Genomic DNA, 19674 nt, shown 5'->3' with positions numbered 1-19674 from the left:
GTCCCCAAGGAAAGCCTTGGCAGCCTTCTCAGAGGAGGAAGTAAAGTGGAAAGCACCCTTCTTAGGGGGGTGTTTGGGATACTTGTGTTCCAATCCTGAGTCTGCTGCTTGCTATGCAACCTTGGGAAATCTCTTTTCCCTCCTGTGTCCAACACCGGAAGGAAATTCATGAGGTAAGGGTCTCTGTGCCAGGCCATGTACTAAGTATTTTACTGATGTTATTTCACATGCTCTTTCCCACAAGCTATAGGGTGACATTTACTCCCCCATTTTGCACATGAGAAAATGGACACGGAGTGATCTTCAGTGATCTACCTTTTCACTAATATATCACGCAGTATTTATGTATTTATGTTACCAAGGTGATCACTATAACCCAAGCCAACAATCTGCTGTTTTTCTGCATAAATCGGCTCCGTATGCACTCGGGTTCAAATCATTTCTCCCAACTGCTCCCAACACCGACCTGTGATGCTTTCCTGACAAGGCAGTTGGCTATCTGAATGGGTTTCTCTCTTCATCTTCTGTGACACCCACCCACTCTTAACTAAAATTTTTCTGTGGTGTGTTAGTCTAAGATCCCACATTAGAAAGCAAGCATCACCAGGAAGATGCACCCCAATATCAGTCCTGTATCACAAAGGTGGGGGAAGTGGCTTAGGATGCTGCAGTGGGGAGGGGGGGCAGAGCTGCCAGGGCCAGAAGGAGGGGCTACAGAAAATTCCAACGGGGGGGGGTTGGGGGGGAAAAAGAGAGAAAGAGAGAAAGAGGGAGATGCCAGGACAATTTGGACCAGCCTCAAATTGCCACTCCCTTCCTTTCTCCCCCTCTCTTGATCTGGTGCTCTAGAATGTACAAAGGGGGAGCACCCAACCCATTTTCTGCAGGAGGAGAGGGAGAGATCCTCTTCTTCTACGGAAAGGAAAACTGCCCTGAGCATTCAAATTACATTCCTTTTTTGGGTAAGATTTATTGAATAACTGCGGGGCGGGGGGGGGGGGGGGGGGGGGGGGGGGGGGGGGGGTGAGGTGGAGGGAGGAAGAGGAGGAAAAGAGAGCATCTTCCTGGTCCTAATGGTGGTGAGGTGGTACTTCAAGTGCAAAGAGCGCCACCCATGCTGCTACTGGAGCCAGAAGCTCTCTCCCTTTGCTAGGGCATAAGAGAGACTTGCCACTGGGCTTCTGGATCTCACGTCCAATCCAGGTCCCTGAGAGCAACCTCCCTGAACCTTTGGGGAGTCATCCTTGTCTCCCTGGTCTGCCCCAGTATCTGTGTCCACCTGGAGTCAGCATCTCCCCACTTTCCTCTCCCCTCTCTTTCATTCCTTCTCTACTTTGCCCAGGCTTTGCTTCCTGCTCCTTCCCTCTTGCCAGGGTCACCCATAGTCTCTGGCATTCTTGACTCTACTCTTTCTTTTTCCATTCCTGTCCCTCTGCATCAACAACACCTTCCCTTTGTCCATTCACTTTGTCCAGGAGAGGAGAAAATCCAATTGGGAGGGGGTGTAATTGCATATTTGAAATTCTCCCCACTTGAGAGCTTGTGTTTATAAGATCGAATTATCCTTGTTGCATCAGATGTGAAAATTTAGTACGTGGGAATATTATATTTTTGCTTGGTTGAACAGTGATTTGTACATATAAGTGCTGGGCTGCAGATTGGAAGGGCAGCATTTTTGGAAGAGGTATTAGAAGGTAAGATGTTCTGGGCAGGTGTGAGTGCCTTCTGATTTTGCAAGGTGCCAAGGAGGTACAGAAAGAAAGATGAAGACTATGGTTTTGTGTATATGTGTTGTGGGGGTTGGGGGGGGGGCGTTACTGAGGCCATTCTCATCCAGGTGGGTGGAGGACTTTGCGAAGTCAGCTTCTGTTTGCTCTTGCACTGGACTTTGAACAAAATGACCTTTTTGCCTCTGAGGTTGCAAGAGCAAAGGCCCTGGACAAGATGGGAAACAAGGAGCTGGAAGCACGAGGCAAGGAGGGGAGGGGGTTATTGCGGATGCAGCCCCTGAGTGCAAAGGGCCAACCAGAGATGTCCCTTGCCCTCCAGTGCCAGACAAATAAGGCCCGAGGGGAAGCAATGAAAGGGAGCAAAAAGTGTGCTGAGCTTCGATCCTGGAGTTCTGGGTCTTCCTCTTGATTCTGCCACTAATGATCTCTGTGCCCTTTGGTAAGTTTCTTAGCCATCTAAACCTCCACTTCTGCCTTTCCTTCTCCTGTAATGTGAGATTGTGTGGCATGGCTAGGGGAGGGGAAATTTGCAAAGCCCTCAGAGGAAGGGACCCTTGGGCTGAATCTTGAAGGAGAGATCAGCTTTGAATTAAAGGAGAGAAGATTGTGGGGTACAGGGAGAAACAGTGGGAGTAGCCCAGGGAATTTAGCAAACAGGTATGCGTAAGGCAATCAGCTGGCTGCTGCGTGGAAAATTGCTATGAATCAGCCCCTGCCCCACCGCGGAAGGCTTAACAGAGAGTGGGGGAATCCGAGCCGCAGAGCTTAGCGCTCGCTGAGCCTGCAGCTCCTCGTCCCAGGACGGGCTGTGGCCGAGCCGCAGGACTGACCAGCGGGTCACGCAGCCACTCATTCCCTGGCCGGACCAGGAGAGTCGCCAAGAGGTAGTGCAGGGGCAGAGCCCCAGGGGCTTGAATGCAGCCCAATGAGGGTGGGGAGGCGAGGGTCGTCCAAGGGAGGACCCGACGTGAGGGAGGGAGAGGAAGCCCGCAAGTGCTCACAAGTTCTAGGTTTCTGCGTTCAATGTTCAGACCTCGAGCTCGAGAGCAAGATTTAATCTTTCGCATTCTTAGCAGGGAGTGGAAGCTGAGAGGGGTCTTTGCGCGCCGCGCGGCTTTGTTTAACTTCGTAGCTTCTGCGTTCTCTCAAGCCACATCGGGGCGGGACGCGTGTGGCGCACCCCGGCCAGAAGGCCGCGCTCTGCGGCACGGTGGCAGCCAGAGGCCCAGGCAGAGGGCACAAAGGCCACGCCAGGCCGGGTCTCCTCTCTGTCCTCTTCCCCCTCCCTCCGCCGTCACCGAGCGCGGGGGGTGAGGGGGGTTGGGGGGGGGCAAGGGGGGTGTGAGTCAAGGGCAGACAGCGGAGCTGCGGCTCCAGGAGGGAGAGACTGGGAGACCCGCTTAGACTCCTCTCCTCTCAGGAGCATTTAGGCCTGCGGAGGACTAGGGGCGCCCTTGCTTCACAGCTGTGGACAGCAGCAGTATGGCCCCGTGTCCTGGAGTTGGTGAAGTCCTATGGAAGTATCAAGGACTCTGCAGACTTGAGAGTTGTGTTTCTGCCGTGCTCTTAGATAAACAGGATGATAATAAATTACCCCAGTCGTGTTTCGGCTTAGAGATGCTCACCGACTTTCGCAAGGTCACTCAGCTGCCTAGTAACTAGGCAGGCCTCCTGATTCCTGGTCGAGGATTTTTTGTTTTTGTTTTTTTTTTTTTTCACTGCATCATAGCTGAGAGGGTGGTCTAATTTTGAAGAGGGGATAGATAGACATTTAAAAAATATGGTTATTTTAATGTACTTTTAAAATACCATTCTTAGAATGACAGCTACCCGAGAAAACATCTCCCACAGCCCCAATTCTCTATGACAGCCACTTAGACAGGATTTTGAGAAAGAAAACTGGCAGCAAATTGGGTGCTTATTGGGGGAGGGTACCATCAAAGGAGATGAGAGGCAGGTTGGGGGTGGGGAAACAAAGATGAGGAAAACACATCTCAGCACAGAGTCTGAGAAGAACTTTATTCTAGAAGTTTCCTTCCTAGGGGTCTGTTCAGATAGTGTGAGGGAGTGTCTCCATTGGTCTTTTCTGTCTCATGCCCACTCTGTAGAAGCCCCAGCTGTGGTCTGCAGGTACAAATGCTTGATGGCAGAGTCTTATTTCTTCTCTCTGTTGTAGCGAATACATTCTGTGTGTCTAAATATACATATGTGAAAGAGCTTGAGGGTGTGTGTGTGCATGGATGTCTATGGGAGTGAATGCAATGTGTTTGAAAGGGAGTGTGTCCTAAAGAGGGGTCTTCCTAGTGCTAGTGGACCTGAGGAAATAGTCAATTCTTAATATTCTTTAAAGGAAAAAAGGAGAGGAAATCTATTTAAAACAGTGTAGGGAAGAATGATATTAGACCTGTGGGCCTTTCTCGACAGACCTGCAGGGTCTTAACGTTTATGTGACTTCCAACTAGCCTGCAAGATCCCAAGGGCAGAAACTGGGGCTTTCCACTCCAGATGACTCCCCACTTTCTTCTCCCATACCTAGCATGGATGGCTTGCACACTGTGCTGGGGAAGCCAAAGGTGGGGCCTAAATCCTTTTGGTGGGCCAGTTCATTTTTTCTATGCTTCACAGCCATGACTAACCCCTGTGCCCCCCTCACGCAGAGTTGTCTTGCATCTCTGATCACTGAAAGACACAGTGAAGAAGCAGTTTAACTCGTCCCCTCTAAAAGTGTGCCTCCTGCTGACAAGTCCTCACCTCGGTACAGCACTGTGTCTTTTGGAGGATTTTTTCCTTCTGCCCTGTCTTTTATTTAATCTTTACCACAGTCACAGCTAATAATTACGATGATTCTTATTTTGTAAGGTGATGGAGCTTGAGGCTCAGAAGCACGAGATGATTTGCTACGGGTCACTTGGTTAATGAGTGCGTGAACTTACATGTGGCGAGGCTGGGATTTGAACCCATGTTCCAGTCTAGATCTCAGGACCTTTCCAGGAGGGCATCCTCTCAGCTCAGGAGTAGGCCAGTGTGAGGGATGTGATGGGAGGAACACACAGGACCTTTGGTGCCCTTTCCCTCTATCTACTCTTTCCCTCTATCTTTCATAATAGTCTTTTTCTGAGACAGCTCTCTCATCATCACCATCACCATCATGATTTTATTTACTCTCATCATCACCATCACCATCATCATTTTATTTATTTTAGCCAACAATCAGTCGATCAACTGATCTTTGTAATCTATCTCTACTCTCATTTCCCAAGAATAGTGTGTATAAATAAGACCTTAGAAATCTAGCTGCGTTCTTAGGAAAGAATGTAGTCACAGTTCAGACTGTCCCAGTTCTGGACAGCAGACGAACAACCAAGAAATACCATGATTTGGTGGGAAGGCAAGACCTGGCCTGAGGATAGGTTCGGACAGTTGGTTCTCAGATCGGATTTTTCCATAGCTTTTTTCGTGCAACTTCACGCAAGTCACAACCTCTCCCGAGTTTGTTGTTATCTGTAAAATGGGGAAACATAATACCCCACCTCCCTCCTTTCCAGAGGTTGCTGTGAGAATAAAATAGCATGATTCATTTATCCATGAATCACGAATAGCTGTTTCTGTTTTAATTACAAGACTTTTATGTTCTTTCAAATCCCTCAAAGTTCATAATCCTATGATTCACCTAAGGAACACTTGTTGCACACCTACTGTGTGATGGGGCCCAGAGATAATGGGCATATTGAAAGCTTTTGAGAAAATGAAAACACGAGGCAAATTAGATATTTAAACGCAGGTTGCCTCCTATTGATGGAACATTTTATGTTTTACTTTTTTGACCATGACATACAAGAAGCAGCAACCGAAAGGGGAAAACAGACAGTGTGACATGGCTTGTGATGCCAGCACTATTATGCACTCTGACACATTCCGCAGATAATAGTGAGAATACCTGTAGTTCCTTGTATTTGGTGTCGCATCACCGTGTTTACACTATCATTTGGGATATTTGTAGCATAAACATTGCCTTTCACTATCCTGGGCTGTAGTGGTTTCTTTAGCCAATAACATTTTAAAAAGGGCATCCCACACTCTATAGAATGATGACTGTACTGTTTTTTACAAAAAGCTTGTGATTTGTGGTGGTTGTCTGCCTTCAGAGGTGACTTCCCCTGGTTTATGGAATCAAACTTTGATTATGTGTCCATTATTTTGATTTGGGTAGTTAACCATTTGTTATTTGGCAGCTATTAAGAGTAAGGGTGGATGGAGCAGTGGAGAAAGCTCTAGGACTGAGAAGAGGTAGCTTCTTGTCTAGATTCTGCTGTCGGATTGCTGTGTGGCTTTGGGCAAATTCCTGTCCCTCTCTGAAAATCAGTTTTCTGAACTGTGGAATGGAAGCTTTGGACTAGGTGATGGCTAAGGTCCTTTTTCTCTCTGGTCCAGTCTAATACACTAAGTAGTTCCTGAAAATTCCTTTTTTCTTCTTCTGAAGCCAGAGCTTTTCTCACTATATTTTAACAGACTACCTCCATTTTATGAGCTTCTACTATGGTATGATGGGCTGACTCTACGTATTGAAGCACACTGTCCCCAAATTTAATTATCCTGGGGCACCATCACTGCATAGGAGAAAATGAGCCATTTTGTTCATCACAACTGCAGCCTTTGCTGAAATGGACGTTATAGGATAACAACTTAAAGACTAACTCATTAATGCTCAGGGATGGATGAGGTATTGTGCCAGCAAACCAAAGTGGTACCCAAATGTTTTCATCTAAAAACCTGAATCTCTTTCCCATGTTGCGATATGTTAATGGGGATGTCTTCATCCATTGTCACTGCCTGTGGACGTTTGAATAACCCAGACGCAATGCCTGTCTCATCCACTATTGATTCCTCAAACTCTGAGGAGCAATCAGAGGCTTGGAACAAAATTCTGATGGTGCCATAAAGTGTCTACTTTATAAGGATTCAAATGATGTAATCAGTGCAGTCCCTGCTTTTATTCTCATAGGTGTTTATTAGTGAGCTCTCTGCCACCCCCAACTATTTGATGGTAGCAATGGAGTAAATTAGTCCTCCAAAATGTGAGGGCTGTGGATTTATGCTTCCCTGAAAGCATTCCTGTCCTCACAATGTCAAAGTGGGTGACCTTTCTGATGTTAATTTGTTTCTCCATCTGTGCTATGTGTTTCAAGAGGACGTGAGGAACAGGCTTGGTGCCACTTATGTGTGTTTCTCTTTTTTGTATTGTTGGAGACTTGCTCTGGGTGTCCCTCTGCTCTGTTCAAACTCTCTCCTTTGGCATCTGCTAATATCCTAGCCCTTTGACTGATCTAAATATAATTATGCCTTCTTTTGCCAGTGACAATGTAAAATGGGATGTTTGAAAGAAAAATACATTTTGAGACATATAGGCACTTTACTAACCTGAATAATAGCATTTGAAAAATGGACCTATGCAGTTAGTTTTCCAAAATTTTGTAAGATAGTTGTTGTTTTTTTGACGACTTGCCCCTGATGCCATAGGGGATTGAAGAAGAAATATCTATTCCCAACAGTCTCCCAAGATCTCTTTGCCTGTTTTAATTTAATTCAAATTTAGTAGAGCTTGACAGAGTAGGATGTACTCATTGATGCAAATTCTAATTTTATGTAATTACTTTTGATACCTGATATTTTCTGGTAAACTCGGGCCCTTTGCAAATAATCTTCAAGAGCAACATGTTTATTAAAAGCTGATGCTAAATATCACACATATATTATTCATTTAATTCTCACACAACTACTGAAATGGGTATTGTATCATTTCCCCACTTTATAGAGGAAGTCATTGAGGCTCAGAGAACTCAACTGATTTTCTTAAGGCCACACAGCTAAGAAATTGTAAAGCTCTGCTTTGCACTTAGCTCTAACTCTGGGGGCCACTACAGATACATGTCTAAGGATATTGTTTTTGCAAATGTTTTGAATTCTAGGCTGAAATTTAGAGGTCCTGCTTTCCCCCTTCCTACTGTATTTTTGGATGTCATGGTCACTTCAGGCCAGCCCCATGACATGCTGAAGGGGGAAAGGGGAAGACACTTTGGAGCCAGAGAGATTTCTTGGCACTTTGTTCCCTGTGAGGAGCTTGGAAAACCAAGTCCAAGGACAAGTATTCAGATCTCAAGAACCTGCTATGTAGCCACGTCTCTTGGTGATGTTGAAGCCTGCTTACTTGTCCTCCTCCCCATCCTTTCCATCTGCTTCCTGTCTGGGCACACTGGCCTCGCTAACTCTGCTTCTGTCTTGAATTCTCTTGGTGCCTTGAGAGACTTGAAGGCAAGCAAGACAGTGTCAATTTTACTGGCAAAACTGCAGCATATGATTGCTCTGAAGTTTAGCCCTCTATCTTTGAGCAGGAGGCAATGACAAACGGTTTATTCTAAGGCCTTTGATTTCCTTTGTAATTGTAAGCATCCAGGCTGACTCATCTCTCAAAGGCTTTTCTCTCTCTCTCTCTCTCTCTTGGCTGGTGTTGTTTTGAGGTTTTCTTGTTTGTTCTTACCTTATTTTGGGGGGAGAGAGGGGTTGATTTTCATCTTGATTTTTGGGTTAAAGAACCAGCCTACTCTTTGGATGACCAGATCTGGGAAGCCTTAGAAGAAGTAGCTGAAGCTCCAAAGCAGGTACAAAAATGTCTGAATTGGGGCAAGGGGAAAAGGGGCAAGGGGAGGAAAGGGAAGAAAGAGGGAAAAGGGGGGGGGAAGAAATGGGGGAAAAGGGAGGAAGAGAGAAAAGGAGGAAAGAGGAGAAGAGAGGAAGGGGGGAAAGGGGGGAAAAGGGAGTAATGTCAGAGAAATTCAGAGCCAGGTTGTATGTGTCAGGATGAGACCCTGGGCTAATAGGTTCTGGACCTGCTAGAGATTCAGTCTGGGGCTGAGGTGGGTGCGGTGCATGTCTCTTTGGTTAAAATGATCATTTTTGTGGATACAGTTTGGTGGGTGGGCTTAGGCATTCACCTTGGGTCCAGGGGATGGTGCTTTGCACTTGAAGTAGCTTTAAAAAAACATCCATGCTAAGGATGTTCCTCCTAACTCAGTTCTGAAGCCATAGAAAGACTCCTTGTCTTTTTCCATACTGCACTTCAGTTACCTGGCAGGAATTTACTATTGACATGCATGACTTTGGCCATTAAGGAAAGTGGGCAAAAGAGAATTTTGGAAACAGAAGAGGGGTAGGATTTTTGTGGGTCTGTAGGTTTGTGTGTTTCTTTGGAACAGAGCTCATTTATTAGATTATTGGATGACAGACTCCTCCCTACTTTTCTCTGTTAAAGCCACATTCCCTGCTCTTTGAAATTTAAGGTTCCCCCCAACTCAATTATAATATATAGAGTATTACCATAAAACTCCATGGCAAACGGGAGCTCAGAAAAAAAGATGGCATGTGACCACTTCCTTTCTTGTCAAAAGGTCTAATTCCCCCAAATTATCTTCTCTGTCAAGAACCAGCACCCACTCACTCACCCAAACCATAACTTAGGGAAACCGTAATAAAAAGAAAAGAATTTGGAACAGCTCTTGGAGCTGTTCCAAATTCTTTTCTTTTTATTACGGTTTCCCTAAGTTCCTCAATTCTACCCATAAAATCCATCCCCTGCCCCAACCCAGTGACACTGACTTGTATCAGCATCCCTTTGCGTCTTGGCTGATCTACCTACTTCAGACTCTACCCAAACCAGGCTTTTCACTGCTCCCTGTGCTTTTTCCAACTGCAGCGCTGACTCTGTCACTCCCCAGTAAAAACTCTGCAGTAGTTCCCTACTGCCTTCAGGAGAAGGGCCAGCTCCACAACGTGGCTTAAGGGCCATTCCTGAGCTCATCCCTGCCTAAGCAGATTTCTCTCCTTCCATCCCCTTTAGACAGCTTTAAGAATGTAAAACCTCTCTGCCTTGCACAAGCTGATCTCTTTCTGGACGTTCCCCACCACCACCCCATCCCTGTCTCCAGGCAGACTTACATGTCTCCTCCTTTCTGCTCTCACAGTACTTTGTTTATATCTTGGCCACTGACTTATCACCAAGTTTGGTAAATTGTTGCCACCCTGTGTGTCTCCTTCACTGCACTGTTAGATCTTTTATGAAAAGAGTTGTATTATCTTGCTCATAGTTGAATCTTTAGTGCCTGGCACAAAGTGGGCAGTTCATATAAATTTTTAAAAAATGAATGAATGAAAGAACAAGTGAGTAGAGGAGGCCAGGATGTGCAGGAAAGAATGTTCTATGGGGTTTAGGGAGATCCCCACTGGGGGATCCTAGGTAGCCTGGGAGCCGTCTGAGATAGTGGAAACCATGGAGAAGGGACATATAAAACAAGTTTGCCAATAGACTAAGACAAACTTCGGTCTGATCACCAAACCTGGAGTAGGGAGTCCCACTAGAAATGGCCTCAAAATGATGTTTGTTTGTTTTGGTACAAACTGATGTTTTGTTCATGAAAAAAAAATCATATAATCAAGTTGTACAATTTTTGGTAAATAGAAAAAAGGTAAAAGGCAAACAAAATCTCACCACGTAATACGGATGCTGTTCTTACTGGGGTGCATTTCTTTCAGTCTTTTATTTTTATGCATGTTTTTCTTCACATGGTTGTAATCATAATTAATACAGTTCTATATTTTGTATTTGTTGTTTAAAAGCTCTTTGTAAGCCTCACTTTAACGATTACATAATTTTCCAGACTGTGGTCATTCCATAATTTATATAACTAGTCTTGTTGCTGGCCTAGCTTTCCCCCCTTACATGTTTTCTTGTTATGGCTCATGTACATATAGTTTCTACTGTCCAAAGTAAGATTTCATTAGGATAGATTCCTAGAAGGGAATTACTGGGTCAAAGGGCCTGGGGATGATGTTTGGCTCCATACTTATGTGTCCAGTTTGCTTTCTGGAAGAGCTGTGCAAATTTTCAGTGCTCCTAACCTAGATGGATGTGCCCATTTCATCCAACCTGGCCAGCATAGAATAGTATCATTAAAAAATAAAAATGAACTCCATCACTGTTCTAATTAATTGATGGAAAATATTACCTTATTCTTGTCTCAGGGTACATTTTAAAATTATAGATAAGGTTGGTTGATTTTTCTTTCTAATCTTTTTTTTCCTTCTTTTTTCTTTTTTTCCTTTTCTTTCTTTTGTTTTCAGAAAACCGGTTTTCTGGTGGGTTTTTGTTTTTGGTTTTTTTTTTTTTTTTGGTTTTGGTTTTTTTGCCTAATTAGGTTTTTTCTTTTCCGGACTGTCGGTTCAGGGCTGATTTTTTTTTTTAAGCTTTTCTTTTTTTTTTTTTTAGGTTTTTTTTTTTCTTTTTTTTTTTTTAAAATAAGCAACCAGAGGCAGCTCTCCTTGAGGGCGAAGCCGCCTCCCAGTCTTCCCTCCCCCTTTGCCACCCTCTCCACCCCCCACAGTTCCTTCCACCAGGTCCAGTGACAGTTGGATGATGCAGCCTTGATAATCCTCCGATTCCAGAATGGGCGGCTGCATTCCTTTTCTGAAGGCAGCAAGGACACTGTGTCCCAGAATTATGCCCCCTTTGCTGTTATTGTCCGCTTTCATTTTTTTAGTGAACGTCCTGGGAGGAGCCCCAGGACACAATCCGGACCGCAGGACGAAGATGATATCAATACACAGTCTGTCGGAGCTGGAGCGTCTGAAGCTGCAAGAGACTGCTTACCACGAACTCGTGGCCAGACATTTCCTCTCTGAATTCAGACCTGACAGAGGTGAGCCGGCCCGGAGCGCGGCGTCCCCGCCTTCGGGCGAGCGGACCCCCGGGCGACATGGGCAGAGTCTGGGGTCCAGGAGGGTGGGAGGGGCTCCCGCTCCCGTCGCCGGCGCCCAGCCCGCCGAGGAAGCGGGAGTTGACAGGTGTCTGAATAGTGGGAGACGTCAAGATTAGTTGAGTTGGGTTGAAGCCTGGGGGGCTCGAGGGGCGGTCAGCCAGCCAGGTGGACGGAGGGCAGGTGAAGAGACTGACGCACCAGGTGCGGTGCGCGAAAGAGTCAGAGGGAGGCGGTGGCGCAGAGGGACACTCTGAGCAGGTACCAACACGCACAGAGACCGCGCGCTCGAGAGACGGCGAGTGCAGGGAGATACCGAGGCAGTGGGAGAGACAAGCGCCAATCCGGGCGCAGAGCGGGAGGGCTGTGCGGGCGCCGGAGCGTGGCGGGAGGTGCGCTGCGCGCGCTGCCCCCCTCGGCCCGCTGCGGGGGAGCGAGCGGGACAAAGCCCTGGATGGGGTCCGAGCGTGTGGGGAGGGGGTCAGGGGGGACTGGCGGAGGTGGGAGGAGGCGCGCGGGCCGAGGGGCCCCCCTGCGGCAGTGAAAAGGGCGGGGGCCGTGGGCTCGCCAGGCGCGCGCCGCGGGAGCGGCCTGAGGGCGCCGCGGGAGGGTCGAGGAGACCCCGCTGCGGGGGTCTGAGCGCCGCGATGGCGCAAGTCGCGGTTTCTCGGGTGCGGCTCGTGAAGCCGACGGCAGCCGGGGCGCGAGCGCGCCCGCGGGAACTTGGAGACCCCTACTTGCTGCCGCGGCGCAGGTGGAGCCCCTCCCCTCGCCTGTTGCTCTGTTCCGGCGCCTCAGAGCCCGCAGTTGATGCCTGAAGCCTAGTGTGGAGCTACTGCCGTGCTCGACACGGTGTGCGGTGCGCACGCGGCGCCTCCAGTCGTCTGATCCGGTTCAATGCTCAGAGACTCGGGTGTGATAGATAGGCTTGTTCCCGTTGTCAGACGGGGAAACTGAGGCTGGGAGAAAGCACAACACTCTGAGCGTGCTGGATCGGACTGGTTGCCATCCCCCTCCCGGCAGATCAATCCACTGAGATGTTTTCGACACTTATTAAATCCTTTTGGTGCGAGCGTGCGTGTCTTTTCTTTTTCTCTTTCCATAGCTCTACCTATTGACCGTCCAAACACCTTTGAGAAGTGGTTTCTGATTCTGCGAGGACAGCAGAGGGGTGAGGGGCTTTCTTACTTTTCTTAGGAACTAAATGGGCTGCTGACCCCCCCATATTGTGTCCCTAGCTACCGGAGGCTGGGCGGTGCCCTCTGCTCCTGGGGGTCCACCGCCCCAACCCCCCTAGGGGATGATTTCAGGAAATGGCGCACTAGCTACAGACACGCAGCGGTCCTAGCTGATCTGCCTAAGCCTTCCCGCTGCACCCACTCCAGATCGATCGCCTAGAAGAAACTGCCCTCGTTGTTCCGAGACTGTCCCCTCCTGGCAGGGCTCAAGGCAGGGACCTTGAGCTCCGTCGGGGTAGTTTGAGTGGAGCTGAGTCCTTGCGCCACACCGCTGCAGGGTTTTTTTTTTTTTTTTTTTTTTGGCCGCTCCCCGGGGAGGGGCGCTGTGGGTCTGGAGGGGTGGGGTTGGCGGCGGGCGGTTGCTTAGAAGTGTGGGTGCTACAGCCCCTGCAGTTCCTCCATATTTAAGCGCTGCGGAGCGTTGACGTCTCTCATTCTTTCTCTCCCTGGCTTCCCAGTCGTATCACTGAAGACATTTGGCATTCGTCTGGAAGAGGTGCTGGTGAACGAGCTTACCCGCCGCAAGCATCTTGAACTAACAGCCGCGATGCAGATTGAAGATTCCACCGGTCAGGCTGCGGGCCGTCGTCGGGGAAATGTGGTGCAAAGGATGTTTGGCCGCATCAGGCGCTTTTTCAGTCGCAGGCGGGATGAGCCCTCCTTGCCCCGGGAGTTTACTCGCCGTGGGCGTCGAGTGAGTTAAAGGTTCAGGCTGTGGTTCAGGCGGTGGCCCTAAGGCATCCAGAGATGCGGGGTGAGGGAGGGGGGCGGCAGGAAGATCAAGTCCAGTGTCCTCGGAGGAAGGCGGGAGATGAACGGAACATGTTGGAGGGGTGCAGTTGGCTTGCCACGGAGAGACTGCCTCTTGCTAGGAATGTAACGCAATCCTCCGGGAGGTCTGAAGGGACCCTCATGCCCCCCACCCTCATTTTTAAGATAGTCTGGGTTTCTCCACAGGGTGCAGTCTCTGTGGACAGCCTGGCTGAACTGGAGGACGGGGCTCTGCTGCTGCAGACCCTGCAACTTTCCAAGATTTCCTTTCCAATTGGCCAGCGACTTCTAGGATCCAAAAGGAAGATGAGCCTCAATCCGATTGCTAAACAAATCCCCCAGGTTGTTGAGGCTTGCTGCAGCTTCATTGAAAAACATGGTAAGGGGACCTGGAAATGATGTGTAAATCAAGGTAGGCAATTAAAGGGAAAGAATGGTGTTCTAGAAAAGGGGAGAGAAAAGAGGTCATGTGGTCAAGGATGGGAACATTCCCCTGCCCCCAGTTGGTGTTGGGATTCAGCTGGGGAAAGGGGAAATGCGGTGGGGAAGGGGACCAGAGATACTTAGCATCCCTTGGTCTTTTCTTTCAGGCTTAAGCACGGTGGGGATTTTCACCCTGGAATACTCAGAGGAGAGAGTGCGTGAGGTAAATTGGTTATGTTTATACTTATGTTCCCTGACTGAGCGAAAGCAGGTGGGGGTGTGTGTGGGGTTCTTCCCTCCCCCCCCCCCACAGACCTGGGGGAGTTTCATGCTTGGGGTGTGTGTTGGGAGCCAATGAAAGTCTTCTTTCTAGCCCCCCCCAGGCACACCATATTGCCAGCTACTTCCACTGAAGCTTGAGGCAGGAGGTGGCCTGTAGTGGGCAGGTCAGAGGATCCATGTATTCTCTCCCTTTTTCCTAGCTCCGTGAAGAATTTGATCAAGGGCTCGACGTCGTGTTGGATGACACTCAGAACGTACATGATGTGGCTGCACTCCTCAAGGAGTTTTTCCGTGACATGAAGGACTCTCTGCTGCCAGATGATCTGTATATGTCCTTCCTTCTGACAGCAAGTAAGTCTTCTGCTTTCCCTTTTCAGGCAAGAAAAGTAAGTAATATGGGGGTGTGGGGGTCTCGGGACAGAGCTCTGGCTGCAGGACCCCAAAGAACTAAAACAGAATAAACACCAGAAGATGAAAACACCTATCCAGATTGCTTTTCTTGCATCTCTTAATATTCCATTGTAAGTCTATTGTTTGGAAATTTCTCTAGAGCTTCTTGAAGCTTTGTGTGCCTCTCAGGGCAAAGAAGAACCTAGGTTCTATAGAAGGGGTCTGATTTTGATGGGATCACCTTCTTGCTTTTAGGGTTCTTGAGCTCAAGTACTTTGGGAATGAGCAAAGACAAGATGCCTGGATTCTTTCTCCATAGCTTTCCTTAGTTTTCAAGCATCATCACACTCTCTTGATACCAGGTTGCTGCCAAGGTTAGACCCCTGAGCCAGCCCTTGTTTTCCTTCTTCTAGCTCTAAAGCCACAGGATCAGCTTTCTGCCCTGCAACTGCTGGTTTATCTGATGCCACCTTGCCATAGTGACACCCTGGAGCGTCTGCTGAAGGCCCTGCATAAAATCACTGAGAATTGCGAGGACTCCATTGGCATTGATGGACAATTGGTAAAAACAAAACAAAACAAACAACAACAAAAAACGGCTCTGGAAAAGAGTTATGAGAGTAGTAGGGGACATGTGTGGGAGTATATGAGAGACAGAGACATACAGTAGGAGAGGGAAACAAGAACAATAAGAGACATTTATAATTTTATCATTTCCATCAGCACCTCAGAGTTGGGCACTTTCTGTTTTCCTTTTCATAGGTTTCAGGCAACCGTATGACTTCTACCAATTTGGCTCTGGTGTTTGGATCTGCTCTGCTGAAGAAGGGAAGATTTGCCAAGAGGGAGTCCAGGAAGACAAGACTGGGGATTGACCACTATGTTGCTTCTGTCAATGTGGTCCGTGCCATGATTGATAACTGGGATGTCCTCTTCCAGGTAAATGGAACCTCTGGACAAACTTACTTCACAGCTTTCTCTCTCCTATTCACAAGGCAAGGGAGAGATGTACATGCATCCCTGATGGTAGCCAAAGCAAGCAGCCACCAAATTTTCCAGAAATTCCTCCTGCATTAGATGGTTATGGTGCCTTCAGTCCTAGGTACCTGATAGAGATGAGTCTAAATTTAAAATGTCATATAATAAAGGCTAACATTGCTCATTTTACCCTCAGGTGCCTCCCCATATTCAGAAGCAGGTTGCTAAGCGCGTGTGGAAATCCAGTCCTGAAGCCTTGGATTTTATCAGACGCAGGAATTTGAGGAAGATCCAGTGAGTGTTTTGTTGGTTTGTATAAGCTTAGCCTGAAGAGCATTGCCTGTGGGAGTTCTAATCCCAGACCACCGTCGTGTTAGACAATCTAAGTATAGAAAACTGACTTACTTTTTAAAATTCATTCCCATCCAGGAGTGCACGCATAAAGATGGAAGAGGATGCTTTACTATCTGATCCAGTGGAAAATTCTGCTGAAGTCCGGGCTGCTGTCCTTGCTCAGAGCAAGCCCTTTGATGAAGGTCAGTTCCCTGCTGGAGGTCAGGCCCTTGGTGAAGGTCAGGCCCTTGCTGAAGGTCAGTCCCTTGGTGAAGGTCAGGCCCTTCCTGAAGGCCAGTTCCTTGCTGAAGATCAGCTCCTTGGGGAAGATGAGTCCTCTGAGGAAGATGTGTCAGTCCATGAAGAGCTAGTATTTGAGTATCTCAATCAAGGAATAGTCTTTGGGGAAGTTCAAGGTCTCAAGATCCCAAATGATCTTGAGATTCAAGGCCCACATCTTGAAGGCATCCCAGAGCTTGATGAAGAAGATGATGATGACAATGACGATGATGACGACGATGATGATGATGATGATGATACCCTGAATTTTGATGATCTTCCTCCCCTTGAAGATATTCTAGACCCTGATGATGAAGTTCCTGAACTCATTGAAATCCCTGACTTTGAAGAAATACCATATTTTGATATGGTCCCAGACCCCGAAGGAGCCCTAGATATGCAAGAAATCCCAAATCTTGGAGAAAACCCAAACTCTGCCCTTGAAGAAGGACCAAATTTTGAAGATAACCAAAATCTTGACCTCGCACAAATTCCTTATCTCCATGTAATCGCAAACAACGAAGTCCCAGACACTGATGTAATCACAGACCACACAGATGCTTCAGGTAATGATGAAAACCCAGACTCTGAAGAAGATCCCAATCTTGAAGAGGTCCCAGATCTTGACGAAATCCCAAATGATGAATCCTCACATGCTGAAGAAATTCCAGACCATGAAGAAACTCCAGAGCTCAATGGGATTTCAGATTCTGATGAAAACCTTGATTTTGAAGAAGTCCCAGCTCTTCACATGGTACCAAGCCCTGAAGAAGCCCCTGGGGGTCATGAAATCCTAAATCACAAAGAATCCCTGGAGAATAATGGACTCTCAGACTCTGAAGAAGATCCCCACCTTGAAGAGGTGCCAACTTTTGATGGAGTTCCAAATAATGAAGAAACCTCAGTTACTGAAGAAATTCCACATCGGGAAGAAACTCCAGAAGACTCCAACTCTGAAGAAGTCCCAGCTCTCCATGTGGTAACAAGCCCTGAAGATGTGTCTGATTTTGATGAAATTCAAGACCAAGAAGAATCTTCAGATGTGAGTGAGGTCCCAAACAGTGAAGAAGCCTCAGATGCTGAAGAAATCTCAGAACGCAAAGAAGCCTCTGATGTCAGTGGAATCCCAAGCTCTAAAGAAAGCCTCAATCTTGAAAAAGACTTAGTTCTTACTGTGGTTCTAGAACCTGAGGATGCTCAAGTTCACAACAAAATTTCCATTTCTCAGAAAGACAAAGCCAACACCTTTGAAGAGGATGAAGTTAGCAATGTGGTTCCAGAACCTGAACAAATGTCCATTCTCAGCACAGTTCCAGACCCTCAGCCAGACCTGGCCGTCAGTCTTGCAGAAATCATGAATGTGGAAGCTGTCCCAATGCCTAATGATCGTGGATCCAAACAATTTTGGAGTCCAAAGGCAATCCATAAGGAAGATGCAGATGTTACATTTCCTGTAGATACAACCCTCCTTAAAAATAAGTCTTGGCCTGGCCAAGTCATGAACCACACGTCCTCCCCAGAGTTATTGATGACTGACACCTGTTTTCTCCCCTCCATGAAGTGCTGTAAACTTCCAGCTCCAACTATGTTACTCATTTGCTTAGTGAAATTAGTCAGGTTGCTTATAGGGTGGTGGTGGTTGTTAGGAGGGCACCCTCTTCCTCGCCTTCCTGGTGGTGGTGTACGTTTGCTCTGAGCACAGGGTATCTGTCTCACTCTTTCTGTTCTTTAACTCAGCCCTACCCCCAACACCTTCCACAGTGGGCCTAGATTTAGAGATCTATATTCTACTGTTAGGCTGCAGTTTCCCTAACATGTCTAATGGGGATACTCATTCCTATCCTAACTTCTTGCCTTGTATTGTATTTGAAGGGCTAAATTAGGTCTTAGTCCCTTGGGTGCTGTGCAAAATATAAAGTCTAGAAACATAAGGAGTTAACATTGTTACTATTTTCCAGGTTCCTCTGAGGAGCCAGCTGTGCCTCCCGGCACTGCCCGTTCCCATGACGATGAGGAAGGAGCGGGTAACCCCCCCATTCCAGAGCAAGACCGCCCATTGCTCCGTGTGCCCCGGGAAAAGGAGGCCAAAACTGGCATCGGCTACTTCTTTCCTTAGATGTTTTTCCTTCTATAAGGTGCCGGACAGGGGAAAAGGGTGGGGGTAGACCTGGGATGTCACAGGAAACATTGAGGAGAATGTTGAAGGTAAAGATCTGAGGGTAAGAAGGATTTTCACCTGATGCTCGGGTCAGGCTGAGAATTCCAAACACACTGCCAGCCCCTTCACTGGGGATGTTTGGTCCCTTTAGCCAGCAAAAGCAGAGATGTTTCCTTGTCATGCCCAGGCTCCCTGGTGCTACCTTGCCTTTCTCTTTTACCCCTGATCTTGGCTTTTCCACAGTGCAGCCCTTTCTTTAATTGATGTGACATTTGTGGTAAATACCTTCTCCCAGAGAAGCTCACAAATCTCGAGGTGCTTTCCCTCCCCCCAAAAGGGAATTGCATGTTTTTCCTGACTTTCCTTCCCTCCTCCCGAGAGCTCAATTGGAAAGGCCCTCAAGAGGCATGCTAGGACGTAGGTCAGCCTACTGATAGCTGACAAAAAAAAATTAATGCTAGACCATGTCACACCAACTCATAGCCATGTCCCCGCAGCAACTCCACCACCTCAGGATTTCCTCCCCCTAAATTATTTAGACCAATGGTTCATCCAACAGCCACTCCCAAAATTCTGTGCAGTTTGGCTCAGGTCATGCTAACAGGGAAACCTTAAGTGTAAGCCTAACTAGCCTTCTGGGATCAAAAGTTAGAGGAAAAATTTGATTTTATTACCTAGATCTGTTTTACAGACAACTGGAGTTAACATCCTGTTGTCAGCAAAACAACTAGTTAGGTAGAAACACATAGTTCCAAGTAGCTAAAGTCACCTGATTATAAATGTTCTTAACTATCGTCTCTGTAGTTCCTCTATGCAGGACGGTACAAATTTGCGGGACATGCTCTGGTAACACACAGATATGGGCTATGTACGACATCCAAAATTATAGCTGATATTGATGGGTAACAGCTGCTAAGGTCCATAGAATGAAGAATGTATTGTATTGAGGGATAGAAATTGATCACACAATGGGTAACAACCGCAGAGCTCGAAGATTTGTGATTGTTAAAACTTCTCTGGCATTTAATCATTAATAAACATCTGTATTGTGACAGCAGCATATTCATGGCTTACTGTGTGTGTGTCTTTTTTTTAATTTGAAAATTGTGTTGGTGAGTTGGGAAGCTCTGATTGGAGCTGAAAAGGGAAGAGAGGTAGGAAGAGGAATAAAGGAGAGGGCTGACATGGAATAATGGGATGGAGAGGAATGGAATAAAGCAAAGGGGGAGATGTGGAATAAAGGGGAGGGGTAATGAGGACTAGCTGGGTGTGATGACATGGAATAAAGG

At 47.3% G+C, this 19674-nt stretch overlaps 1 protein-coding gene across 2 annotated transcripts in view; it reads left to right on the top strand.

Annotated features, from left to right (window-relative positions):
* The window catches only part of ARHGAP36 (Rho GTPase activating protein 36), a 31018-nt gene extending 11570 nt beyond the window's left edge, over positions 1–19448 (top strand). The window contains exons 2-12 of one of the 2 annotated variants that reach the window (XM_004778715.2): positions 11318–11476; positions 12639–12704; positions 13230–13465; positions 13729–13921; positions 14133–14188; positions 14448–14598; positions 15051–15199; positions 15400–15576; positions 15812–15909; positions 16045–16151; positions 18186–19448. In XM_004778715.2, the coding sequence (XP_004778772.1) occupies positions 11318–11476; positions 12639–12704; positions 13230–13465; positions 13729–13921; positions 14133–14188; positions 14448–14598; positions 15051–15199; positions 15400–15576; positions 15812–15909; positions 16045–16151; positions 18186–18343 (1550 nt within the window). In that variant the 3' untranslated portion in view covers positions 18344–19448. Of the gene's footprint in view, positions 1–11084; positions 11477–12638; positions 12705–13229; positions 13466–13728; positions 13922–14132; positions 14189–14447; positions 14599–15050; positions 15200–15399; positions 15577–15811; positions 15910–16044; positions 16152–18185 lie in introns of those variants that run through there. The other variant, XM_004778714.3, reaches the window with a different exon arrangement.
* Positions 19449–19674: the final 226 nt, after the last annotated feature.

Source organism: Mustela putorius, unplaced genomic scaffold, assembly GCF_011764305.1.
Source record: "Mustela putorius furo isolate JIRA1106 unplaced genomic scaffold, ASM1176430v1.1 tig00003899_pilon_pilon_pilon, whole genome shotgun sequence".
NCBI lineage: Eukaryota > Metazoa > Chordata > Mammalia > Carnivora > Mustelidae > Mustela > Mustela putorius.
The sequence above is the reverse complement of the archived record's forward strand: the minus strand, read 5'-3'. Positions and strand labels throughout refer to the sequence as shown.